We start from the raw sequence: 12,164 nt of genomic DNA, 5'->3' as shown, positions 1-12,164 counted from the left end.
TTTATCACATACCCAAAATAAAGACCGTTTAAGGTAAAATAAGAGTCATATTTCATTGACGCGTCTATAGTATAACGCTAACATTTAGCGCGTCTTTACACTATGTTTGAATAACGCTCATGACGTCACGTCAAAATATATGCATGGCCGTGCAATACCATATTTACGGAGTCGCAAAATTGGCATGGGTGTGTGATAAAAAGCTATATCTAATGAAATATTTCTATAAATTTTATAAACAGTAAACTCACCAATAAAAACTGTTTTGAAACATGTTCAAAATTTGATTACAAACTTTAAAGATCACTTCACACTTACCCCAGGTTTATCCGGCCTTTCTTCATCTTTAACTGATTTTGTTGAATGAAACGTTGAAGCTAACTCAGCAAGTTTTGATGTTGGTTTGTAAAGCCGGCCTTTGTCAGCTTTTCCTGGGATAAAAAACAACAACAAATATTTTATCATGATAATATGCATTCATACAATTTGAAAATTGAATGTAGAGGCTCCCTTTTAACTTCATTACTATCCACTGATCAAAATGAATCCAACAGATTTAACATTTTTTATAATCAACATTCAATCACTAATTTCTAAATACCAGTTTCAAATACCAAGATAAAAATTACAGGGACTCCCCAGACCACTGAGGTTTTTTTGACATAGACTGGAGCTTTCATTTTTAACTTGTCTACCATTTGATATACACCGTGACTAATCATGTGTGTGCAAAATTTCAGATCATTTCCCTCACTCTGTTTCCCCAGAATAATCATTTTTATTTTGTAAAATAACCAAAACAAGAAAAGTGTGGTAAGGCTCAAAAATTGTGCAAAAAATGTGATTTTGAATTACACTTTGATCATATTTATCTTTTGAGGATATTTCCCTTTTAAGGACATCATTTGACCTAAGTAAGAATTTCAAATCTAATGTTTTTCAGACTTTCTGACCTCAGTGAAGCTTCTTTAAGAAGTCAGAAAACACAATAATCTTCCATGTCTTACAAATTTTTATAAAGGTGACACAAAAATCAGAAGAATAACATTAATTTAGGTATGCTGATAATACAAAATATAGGCTTTCACAATAAGGACCTCTGCGGTCAGAGTCTCTGAATCATACCTGGTTTGTCAGAGTTCACAGTTTCTCCTTTCACCCATGTTTTGCCTTGCTTACTGCTCTCTTGAAATGATGCTACAAAATCTTCATATACTGCTGCAGCTGCCACCTGGTCTTGCTGCATTACAAGATATAAACATATATACATTGATAAAACATTTAACATATGTCTCACTATGTGAAGCACCTAAATACTTATTTAGTTATTAACGCTTGCCAAACTAAATGTCTTGAAATGGACTAGTCTATCATTCAATATGGAAACATTCAAACAGTATGTTGCATTAACTTTTTTTAAATTGTTTTTGGTTGGATTTTGGGTCACACCTGCACTTTATATGGCCATAAGACCTGAAGTGCTCTTAAGTCTTATGTGCGATATTTCAAGCACCCAAATAGAACCACTGACAAGCTGTAAGATAACCAGACCTGGGGTAATCACTAATCGTAATCATCGATTATTTAATTGATTACATGATTACAGTGTAATCATCATGTAATTGATTACCTTGCTCAAAATTGATTACATTAATTGTAATTAATCAATTACAGCTTAAATTCAGTCTGTAATTATGATTACAATTTGATTGATATTGATTTCTTTCAGATTTTACATGAAACTATTGAAATTCAAATGATTTATTTCACATGTTACAGTTTAACTATTAGGTAGTAAAATATCAAGTGAGACATTTTAAGACATCACTCACAATGAAGAAATAAGTTTTAATCCATACAGTTAACCAAATTCTAACTGAAAGATAGACATCATTGTTTGGCTGGTATTCTAACCAAAATGTCAAATCATTGGATTTATGATGTCTTTGAATTTCCTAAAGAAACATCTGGAAATGTGACAGCACCATGCAAATTGTGCCCTAAGAAGATTAATGGAAACACTAAGTCACATTCAAATTTCATTACCAACATAAAGGTATGTTAAATTTTGTTTCACATATTTTGGTTAAACCATGTTTTAAAAAATTTCAAACAATGTACAAATGTAGATAACTTCTTTACTTTGTATATTCTAGAGTTTATGTCAGATGCATATTACCATATTTTAATTATATGCAACAGTTATTTTGTAAGGTGATAGACAATGTGTCTATATTATAATGGATACTGTTGTACCATTGAAGTGTTTGTAAAAAAATTGATAATTTCTTTGTAAAGTCTATTGTCTCTTTGAATTCCCATATAAAAATTTATTGTTTTCACACCTGTTTTAACACCTGTATACAGCATACTGTACAATTGACACTTTTCAAAATTTCTGTTGCAGAGAGTTCATTATGAAACCTACACCAAGAAGACTGAGGACCATTCCTGCATCATTGGCCCCTGTAGAGCGTTTGTTTAGTGTTGCGGGTAAAATTTTCCGTCCTGATAGATGCAGTCTGACTGACAGACGGTTTCATGAACTTATGATGCTAAAGTGCAATGCTAAAATATGATAAAGTGATGTGACAGTAACTAAAAGTGTGTTAAAATGATGACTGTTGATGAGCTGGAAATCCTTTGTGTATATAATGTATATATTAAATAGCATTAAGAAACTTTTGTTTATAGTTATACATGGAATGTAATCAATTATCAATCAATTACTTTCTCAAAGTAATTGTAATTTAATTGATTACAGAGGCAAGTCTGAGTAATCAATTGTAATCAATTACAATAAAATCTGAAAGTAATTGTAATTAAATCAATTACTGATCAATGTAATCATCCCCAGGTCTGAAGATAACTGGACAGCATCCTCAAATGTAAGAGTACAAAGTCCCTTGCCGGATTCGAACCCACAGTGGTGGGGAACAGGTGGTTTTAAGTCATCTAATTAAACCCAGTGATTTTTTTTCCAATTTTCAAAACAACCTGTGGCTTTCTGAAGGGGAAAATATAGCGTGATAAATCAGAAAAGGGGAAAATCAAATTCCAACAACTGAGAGTGGAATTTACCCACACATTTTATAAAATTTTTAATTTCAATTCAATTTATCATGCATGATACATAGCAGAGGCTATAGGGATTCTAGCTGATATAATAAGTCAGATGCTGTTAAGTAATGGTTCTGGTGAGGGGCACAGGGGAAATATTAGCTTTTTAGGGGAAAATATACCTATTTCTAGCTAGGGGAAACAGCCTTTATTCGGCTGTAAAATACAGGAAAAAAATCACTGAAACCAAACTGCCATGGACGCCACATGTACTTCATGATGAATATGTTGCACATTACACAGCTTATGTTTTGTATAGAAAATCTTACCTTCCGTCTTAATTCCTCCTGCTCCCTCTTGGACAGTCCTTTCTTACCAAGCAACATTGTCTGTCTGTTTTCTCTACTATTCAATATCTGAAATGAAATTTATTCCAAAATTTATCTATAAAAAGCTCAATCTATAAAAAGCTCAATCTTTTTGCGCAATCACATTTTAAATTAGACATAGAATAATTATGGACAGTTATGAAGTTCTGTTGGAAAAAGTAAATAAAAAATTGAGAGTGGTATCAAAGATCTTCATGCAACTTCTGCCAATTGTCATAAGAAAATGTTTTCATATCTATTTTTCTAATATAACCACCCCTTCGCAACAAATGAATTGATGAGAAAAAAAACCAAGAACATTATTGACAAAGTTAAAATTCCAGAACCTAATGTAAAGTCACATAAACTTTAATACCAGTTACAATAATTTAATAATATATAAAATCTTAATAGATAGTATTTCACTTTTTAGTTTCTTTTTCCAAGACTCTGCGGCAAAGATATATTCAGCCTTGATTTAATATTTCATTACAAGATGCTCAAGTCATCAGGAATCCACCTCTTAATAGTGGTTTAACACATGGCAGTGTTAAGTTATACAGGGATATCAGTTGAGTATTTCATTTCCAACTATGCATAACTGTGACAATGCTGTGGTTTTGTTTTAAAATCTGCCAAGGAAATATGTCTAACTTATAGAACAGGGGCATACAGACAGGAGATATCACTTTCAGGTTGACATCTTTACCAGAAATTTGGTAATCAACAAGAGCTGTCGGTAGGACAGCAACGCTCAACTATTCTTAGTGCTTGATAGTAAACAAGAGGGCCATGATGGCCCTAGATCGCTCACCTGAATTATCAAACTCATCCAAACAATTACCTAGACAAGCATTCTGACCAAGTCTCATGACAGGTGAGTCAAAAATGTGACCACTACAGTGTTAACAAGGATTATCCATATTTGAGCAGTGCGACCTAGTTTTTTACCCAGGTGACACATATTCAAACTTGACCTAGAAATCATCAAAACAAACTTTCAGACCAATTTCCAGGATACTTGGATCAAAACAGTAGCAACTAGAGTGTTAACAAGATTTTTCTATTTTTAGCTCCGGTGACCTAGTTTCACATGCGATTTCGAACTAATCCAAGCAATTACCTAGACAAGCATCCTGACCAAGTTTGATGATAATCGAGTCGAAAATGTGACCACTAGAATGTTAACAAGGTTTTTCCATATTTGGGCGGTGTGACCTAGTTTTTCATCCAAGATGACCCATGTTTGATCTTGACTTAGAAATCATCAAAAAAAACTTTCAGACCAATTAACAGAATATTTGGATCACAACAGTAGCCACTAGAGTGTTAACAAGATTTTTTCTATTTTTAGCTCATGTGACCTAGTTTTTCATCCGAGATGTCCCATGTTCGATTTATTCCAAGCAATGACCTATTCAAGTTTCCTGACCAAGTTTGATGACAATTGAGTCAAAAATTGTGACCACTAGAGTGTTAACAAGGTTTTTCTATTTTTAGCTCCTGTGACCTAGTTTTTTCATCCGAGATGACCCATGTTCGAACTCATCCGAGCTATCACCTAGACAAGCATTTTGATCAAGTTTGATGATGATTGATGCAAAAATGTGACCGCTAAAGTGTTAACAAGGTTTTTCTATTTATAGCTCCGGTGACCTAGTTTTTCATCCGAGATGACCCATATTCGAACTCATCTGAGCTATTATCTAAACAAGCATCCTGACAAAGTTTGATGATGATTGGGTCAAAAATGTGACCACTAGAGTGTTCACAAGGTTTTTCTATTTTTAGCTCCTGTGACCTAGTTTTTTCATCAGAGATGACCCATGTTCGAACTCATCCAAGCAATTGACTAGACAAGCATTCTGACCAAGTTTGATGATGATTGGTTCAAAAATGTGACCACTAGAGAGTTCACAAGGTTTTTCTATTTATAGCTCCTGTGACCTACTTTTTCATCCGAGATGACCCATGTTCGAACTCATCCGAGCTATCACCTAGACAAACATCCTGACCAAGTTTGATGATGATTGGGTCAAAAATGTGACCTCTAGAGTGTTCACAAGGTTTTTCTATTTTTAGCTCTTGTGACCTAGTTTTTCATCCGAGATGACCCATGTTCGAACTCATCCGAGCTTTCAACTAGATAAGCATCCTGACCAAGTTTGATGATGATTGAGGCAAAAATGCGACCGCTAGAGTGTTCACAAGCAATTGTGGACGGCCGGACGGACGACGGACGACGGACATTCACCGATCCTAAAAGCTCACCCTGAGCAAGCTCAGGTGAGCTAAAAAGCCTTGATTAAAAGGTAAAATTTTCTAAGTAAAGAAAAAGGCAAAATTTTTCTTTAAATCCATATTACAGTTATAGGCCTTGGAGAGAGTCCTATTATGCTCTCAAAGAAGAGTATAAAATTTCGACATGTTTCAAAGCCTTATGTCAATGAATTTTGATAATATTTGAGGTATTACAAAAACTTTAATGTAAATTCTAAGTCGAACAAGATTGCATTTGAGAAAAATGCTATGCCACCGCATTAATACAACACTAAATAGTAGTGTAGGAACAGATTTTTTTTTGTTTCTATACAATTGAAGATTGTCATAATGCATAGATCCCTGACCTATCTAATTCTTATTATCAGATTAGTGATTAAATCTATTGTTAATCAAATAAAAGATCAGAGCAGGAATATATCAATGCACTTGAGTCTAGTGAATTTGTGGTGAAGGTCATATTTCATGCAAGACTAAATTTTCATGACTACATCAAAGGACAACACAGTAAGAACACTTTGTCAAAATCTAGGTAAGCTGATATCAAAGTCCACTTTACATTTTAATCTGTGCACATGGTTCAAATTTCATAGCTGTAGATCAAAGCACAAGAAAGTAGGTCACATTATCAAAATCTAGGTCACCTGATATCAAAGTTCAATTTTACAACTAAAACTGTGCACATGGTCAAAATTTCATTGCTGTACATCAAAGGACAAGAAAGTAGGTCACTGTCCCATTGGTCAAGGCAAAATTTTGACCCAAGGGTTTAATCCAAAAACAATCTTGATACAGGTCCACCAAACAACTAGATATACATAGTGTAAATCAATGACCCCCGGGGCAGAACCAATTTTGACCCCAGGGCTAAAATTTGAACAATCTTGGTAGAGGTTCACTTCGCAAAGTCTCATGCCATATATTTAAACTCTAGCCTTTGTCAATTCAGAGAAGAAGAATTTTTCAAGTTTTTACTTTATACATATAAAAGAAATCTAGCGCCTCTGGGGCAGGGCAATTTCAACACTAGGGGCATAATTAAAACAACTTTAGTAGAGGACCCAAAGATGAATATTATATACCAAATATCAAAGCTTTAAGCCTTGTACCTTCAGATAAGAAGATTTTTTTTAATTTTTTTACTCTATGTTCATAGTGAAAATCAATGACCCCTAGGGGTGGGGCCAATTTTGACCCCAGGGCTATAATTTGAACAATCTTGCTAGAGCTTCACTACACAATGTTTCATGCAAAATATCTTTCCTCTAGCATTTGTCAATTACTAGAAGATTTTTTTAAAGTTTTTACTGTAAGTTTTTACTATATACATATAAGGATAACCAATGACCCCCGGGGCGGGTCGATTTTGACCCCAGGGCTATAATTTGAACAATCTGGTAGAGGTCTACCAGACAATGCCTTATGCAAAATATCTAAGCTCTAGGCCTTTTGGGTCCTTATAAGAAGGTATTTTAAGTTTTAACTATATGTACATATAGTGAAAATCAATGACCCCTGGGGCGGGGCCGATTTTGACCCCAGGGCTATAATTTGAACAATCATGGTAAGGGTCTACCAGACAATGCCTTATGCAAAATATCTAAGCTCTAGCCCTTTTGGGTCTTTACAAGAAGGTATTTTAAGTTTTTACTATATGTACATACAGTGAAAATCAATGGACCCCCGGGGCGGGGCCCATTTTGACCCCAGGGCTATTATTTGAACAATCTGGGTAGAGGTCTACCAGACAATGCCTTATGCAAAATATCTAAGCTCTACGCCTTTTGGGTCTTTTACAAGAAGGTATTTTAGTTTTTACTATATGTACATATAGTTAAAAATTAATGACCCCTGGGCGGGGCCGATTTTGACCCCAGGGCTATAATTTGAACAATATTGGTAGAGGTCTACCAGACAAAGCCTTATGCAAAATATCTAAGCTCTAGGCCTTTTGGGTCTTTACAAGAAGATTTTTTAAATTTATTCTTATAATTCCTTTCGGTTGCCATGGCAACCAGATTTCTGCATGGAATGAAATTCTTTGAACAACTTTGGAAGCCCTTCACCCAAGATCAATCCTGCCAAGTTTGGTTTAAATTGGACTAGTGGTTTTTCACAAGAAGATTTTTTAAGTTCACTATATAATCTATATAACACACACACACACACACACAAACAAACACACAGATGAATCGCTATATGCCACCGCATCGCAGATGCTGCGGTGGCATAAAAAGGGGCATTATTCTGTCAAAATGCTTGATAGAGTTACCTCTTCCAGTCTACATGTTGGGGTCATGATGGTGAATGAGTGTGCAAAGTTTCAAAGCCATATGTCAATGGACTTTGAAAATATTTGAGGTATTACAAAAACTTTAACATAAGTGGTTGTGCCGACACCGATGCCGACCCTCAGGTGACTACAATAGCTCTACTTATTCTTATCGAATAGTCGAGCTAAAAAGTAAAATCCCCCTTTATTCAACTGGGACTGGAGTAGCAATTGACAGGGGCAAAACAAAGAGATGAAACAGAAAGATTTTCATTTGTATTTGGAAAAACATTTCAGCAGGGCTCTCGATTGACACGGGGATCCGGGTTTTGACTCGTGAAAATCGGGAAATGCACAAATTTGACACGTGATAAAATCTACTCAAGAGTCAATTTCCCACATGGGATTTTCAGCTATGCAATAATAATTACCTTTAATCCACCCCTAATTGCCTATCAAATCCTACATGTGTTAAAATCTCACTCATTAAAAATGTCAACAGGCAGTATAAGCCGTGTATAAAATGTTTTACACACGGCAATTGTTTATACCCTGTGCACTGAAGCGCGACAATTCAGTGGCTGCAATTTGACAGTGCTAAAAATAGCTCTACACAACTGATAAGAATTACATACTTGAGGTGTCAATTATTGATATACGTCTTTGATTAACTTGGAGTACCTGTGCATTTGTTATTTCTTTTTCTATTAAATATTCCAAGGTACATTTTGGTATTTAAAATTAATATGATACATATAGCATACCTGCAGTAAAAATATTTTTTTTATATTTTATATATTTAATCAGAAAAGCTGCTGCTTATTTTATTCTTTCACAGCAATTCATTTTTTTGTTTTATTTGGGTTTTTTTAGGTGGAGGAGGGGGTGGGGAGGTATAGACATTTATAATTATGGATTTTTTCTGTCAATTTAGACTTTGGAATCTCCAAAAATGAACTCCAATACAGTCATTTTTGTAACATAAAAATGATTCATGTAGTCAAATGACACTTGAAAAAAATGATTTGACTCATGAAAATTTTGGCCAAAGAGTCTTTGACTCGTGAAATTCTGACCCTACTGAGAGCCCTGCATTTCAGGAAATAAACCCCTTTCCCTGAATTGGAAACAGTCTCTAGTATAGCAGTGGCATTGGTCACAATTTGGTGACACATAAACCAACATTGAGACAAATATTATTTAAGTAAATGTTTACTGCATAGCATGTTCATTCTGTATTAATCTTTTATTGGAAATTTTACTCCTTTGGAATCATTATCGGATAAATCATTAAAATGCACTAGAATAGATCTATATATAGACATTGTCTAATGTCAATTTGTTTGCTATCATCTGTTAAGACCTAAAGTAACATGGAAAATGAAAAATGTAAAATCTCATATGAAGATAAACATGAAAAGGTTACGGATAGGTCTTATAAGTAGGAATTTAGGAATACAGTGGTCTACCAACACTTTGAGCAAATACAATGATTTTAAGAATATTTTACATAGAAAAGCCGGAAAACAAAAGTTATAGAATAATAATGGGGTTATGCAGGGACTGTGTTTAGGGCAATGTCAAGCAAAACCTTTGCCGAAAATATTTTCACTCCATCCTATTTGATCAAAAAAGCTACAGTCCAGTCACCCAAAAATCTCAATGAAAAAGTCCAACATGTATAATTTAATTCAATACTCGCTAAAACTTCCTGGAGTCAGATTTAGTTGTGTAATCTCATGTGATAAGCACAGCCAAACGGTGATGCCCTGAAGTGTGGCCATAGCAACATTTGGTAACTGACATTGCTAAACATAGCCCTTTTGTTTATGTGGATTAAAATATCGGATGTTAAAGCTGTGAAAGACCCTTGGCCTTACTGTTAGATATGAATGCTGACTTGTTACTTATTTCGTGAAATGAAACTGAAAAAAAATCCAAATGGTATAGCTTCATTTGATGACTCGTCCTAAATTTCAAAACTCATCCCTATTTTCTAGAAGGAATTTTGAGTCCAAGGAAGTACCTGGTTATGTCAATAAAATTCTGTCATCAATTTGCATCTAATAATGAAGAATAATTTTGTAATGCCAGGGTGTCCGTTAGACCCTTGAAATGACTCTTTGACCCTTCAAATTTCCAAGAGGCCTGATTTGACCCTCAGAATTTTAACTGGAGGGTCAAATTTTGTTAAAATCATGGGGATTTAACCTTGTAGTCGGTAAAACTTAGTCTAAATGACCCTCAGGATTTCATGGCCAGTGAACACCCTGAATGATAAAGTTCAATAACATCATTGTAAACGCAAGACAAGTTATGGGAAAATTTGTAAATTTGAAGAACAACAGAGCTAGGCTTTGTTCAGTTTCTTTTACTCGTTTATGTTGATAGCGAGCTCGACGAGCTGGCCTGAAGGGCCTGCTCGCAAAGCGAGCTTTACGGTAACGCGAGTACCTGCTAAGTGATGGTTTTGAAAACTTTCGTCCGAAGTACCGAATTGGACACATCGCAACTTTTCGAATTTACAGATAACGATAAAAACTGAGGAATTCTGACTGAAAACGGATGTGTAGACTGGTCACCTGCGAACGTCTATGGGAACCATAATTGGACAGGGAACCAGAATAACGGAAGCTGTGTATAAAATATCGGATGACAGTTTTAAAACGGAAAATGTATAATGAAAATTGAAGGCGCCATTTTGGTTGAAAAATCTGATAAATAAAAACAATTTTTTGTCGAATTTTGTTGTGAAAACTATCTAGAATGAATGAAAGAAAATGGTCTAACTAAGAAAATGAATCCGAACACCACTATCTTTTATTCAGTCGTTAACGCTGTACAGCGCCAAACAGCACGCGCAAAACAATCAAATCAAGTACGCTATTTTAATGTCGCAAACGTTTTAAGTTTTACATTTATTTCACTTTTAATAATCTTTATTTGGCTTGAAAAATTATAGAGTGCAATAAAATAAAAAAACAAAGTTTTATCAACGTTTTCAAAACTCGTTATTCATTTAAAAACAGGGGCGAAGCCATATTTAACACAGTACGTGTGACGTCACGCGCACTCGTCACTGCATTTGAAATAAAAATGAGCGATTATTTCATACTATTTAACGTTAAAAGTACATCGAGCTCGCTTTGAGGCTTTGCCTTTTTCATATTAGCGAGCTTTACGGTAACGCGAGTACCTGCAAAGTGATGGTTTTGAAAACTTTCGTCAGAAGTACCGAATTGGACACATCGCAACTTTTCGAATTACAAGATAAGGATAAAAGCCGATGTACTCCGATTGAAAACTGAAGCGTAGACTGGTGTCCTGCGCACTTATATAGAACCATAATAGAAAGAAGGAACCAGAATAAATGGAAGCAGTGTATAAAATACCGAATGACAATTTTAAAACGGAAAATGTAAATTAAAAATTATCTTCCGAATGACAATTTTAAAACGGAAAATGTAAATTAAAAATTATCTGATTAACGATTATTTTAAACTATCTTACGGTAAAAGAAAATCGAGCTCGCTTCGAGGCTTTGCCTTTTTCATATTATCTTGCGGTAAATTCGTCTGGGACACCTAAGTAAACGACCAAAGTAAACAAACGGCAAAACACGCCGAAGAAAATTACCAAAAACTGCAAATCAAACGGTAATTTAGTGTCCTGAATTGCATTCATTGTGCCATCATAAGGATTATATGGTAAGTAAGTAGAGCGTAGAATACCTAAATTTCCAAAATATATGACCATTAAAGTTTGCTATGTTGTCCTTGAGGCAGAAATGCTAGTTTAACATGACATTTTTCCCAATCTTGGTTTGCTACCATTTTTTGATCACGTGATATTCCAGCGGTGCTTTCATAAAACCTTCGTAGTAATAGGATTTCAAAATAAAGTCCAAACACCACTAAATATTTTCCTTCAAGAATTTGCGCAAAGTATGATGTGGATGACTAAAATATGAAAGTAACTTTTTTTTCTGACAAAAATTTGTAAAAGTGGCCATAGAAATAATATGAAAAAGGCAAAGCCTCTAACCGAGCTCGATTTTCTTTTACCGTAATATAGTTAAAATAATCGTTCATTTTTATTTTAAATTTTCCGTTTTAAAATTGTCATTCGGTATTTTATACACTGCTTGCGTTTATTCTGGTTCCCCCTTTCTAATATGGTTCCTT

At 34.6% G+C, this 12,164-nt stretch overlaps 1 protein-coding gene across 1 annotated transcript in view; it reads right to left on the bottom strand.

The window, feature by feature from the left end:
- Positions 1 to 11,868, bottom strand: part of LOC132742851 (U2 snRNP-associated SURP motif-containing protein-like) — a 42,136-nt gene extending 30,268 nt beyond the window's left edge. Inside the window, exons 1-4 of the mRNA XM_060731343.1 lie at positions 11,712 to 11,868; positions 3,390 to 3,476; positions 1,126 to 1,240; positions 319 to 431 (exon numbers count right to left, since the gene is read on the bottom strand). Coding sequence (XP_060587326.1) covers positions 319 to 431; positions 1,126 to 1,240; positions 3,390 to 3,446 — 285 coding nt within the window. The 5' untranslated portion in view covers positions 3,447 to 3,476; positions 11,712 to 11,868. The remainder of the gene's footprint in view (positions 1 to 318; positions 432 to 1,125; positions 1,241 to 3,389; positions 3,477 to 11,711) is intronic.
- Positions 11,869 to 12,164: the final 296 nt, after the last annotated feature.

The sequence above is a fragment of the Ruditapes philippinarum genome, unplaced genomic scaffold (genome assembly GCF_026571515.1).
Source record: "Ruditapes philippinarum isolate M1 unplaced genomic scaffold, ASM2657151v2 ctg1334_1_1_1_1, whole genome shotgun sequence".
NCBI classification, from domain to species: Eukaryota; Metazoa; Mollusca; class Bivalvia; order Venerida; family Veneridae; genus Ruditapes; species Ruditapes philippinarum.
This window is presented reverse-complemented; position numbering and strand designations above follow the sequence as displayed.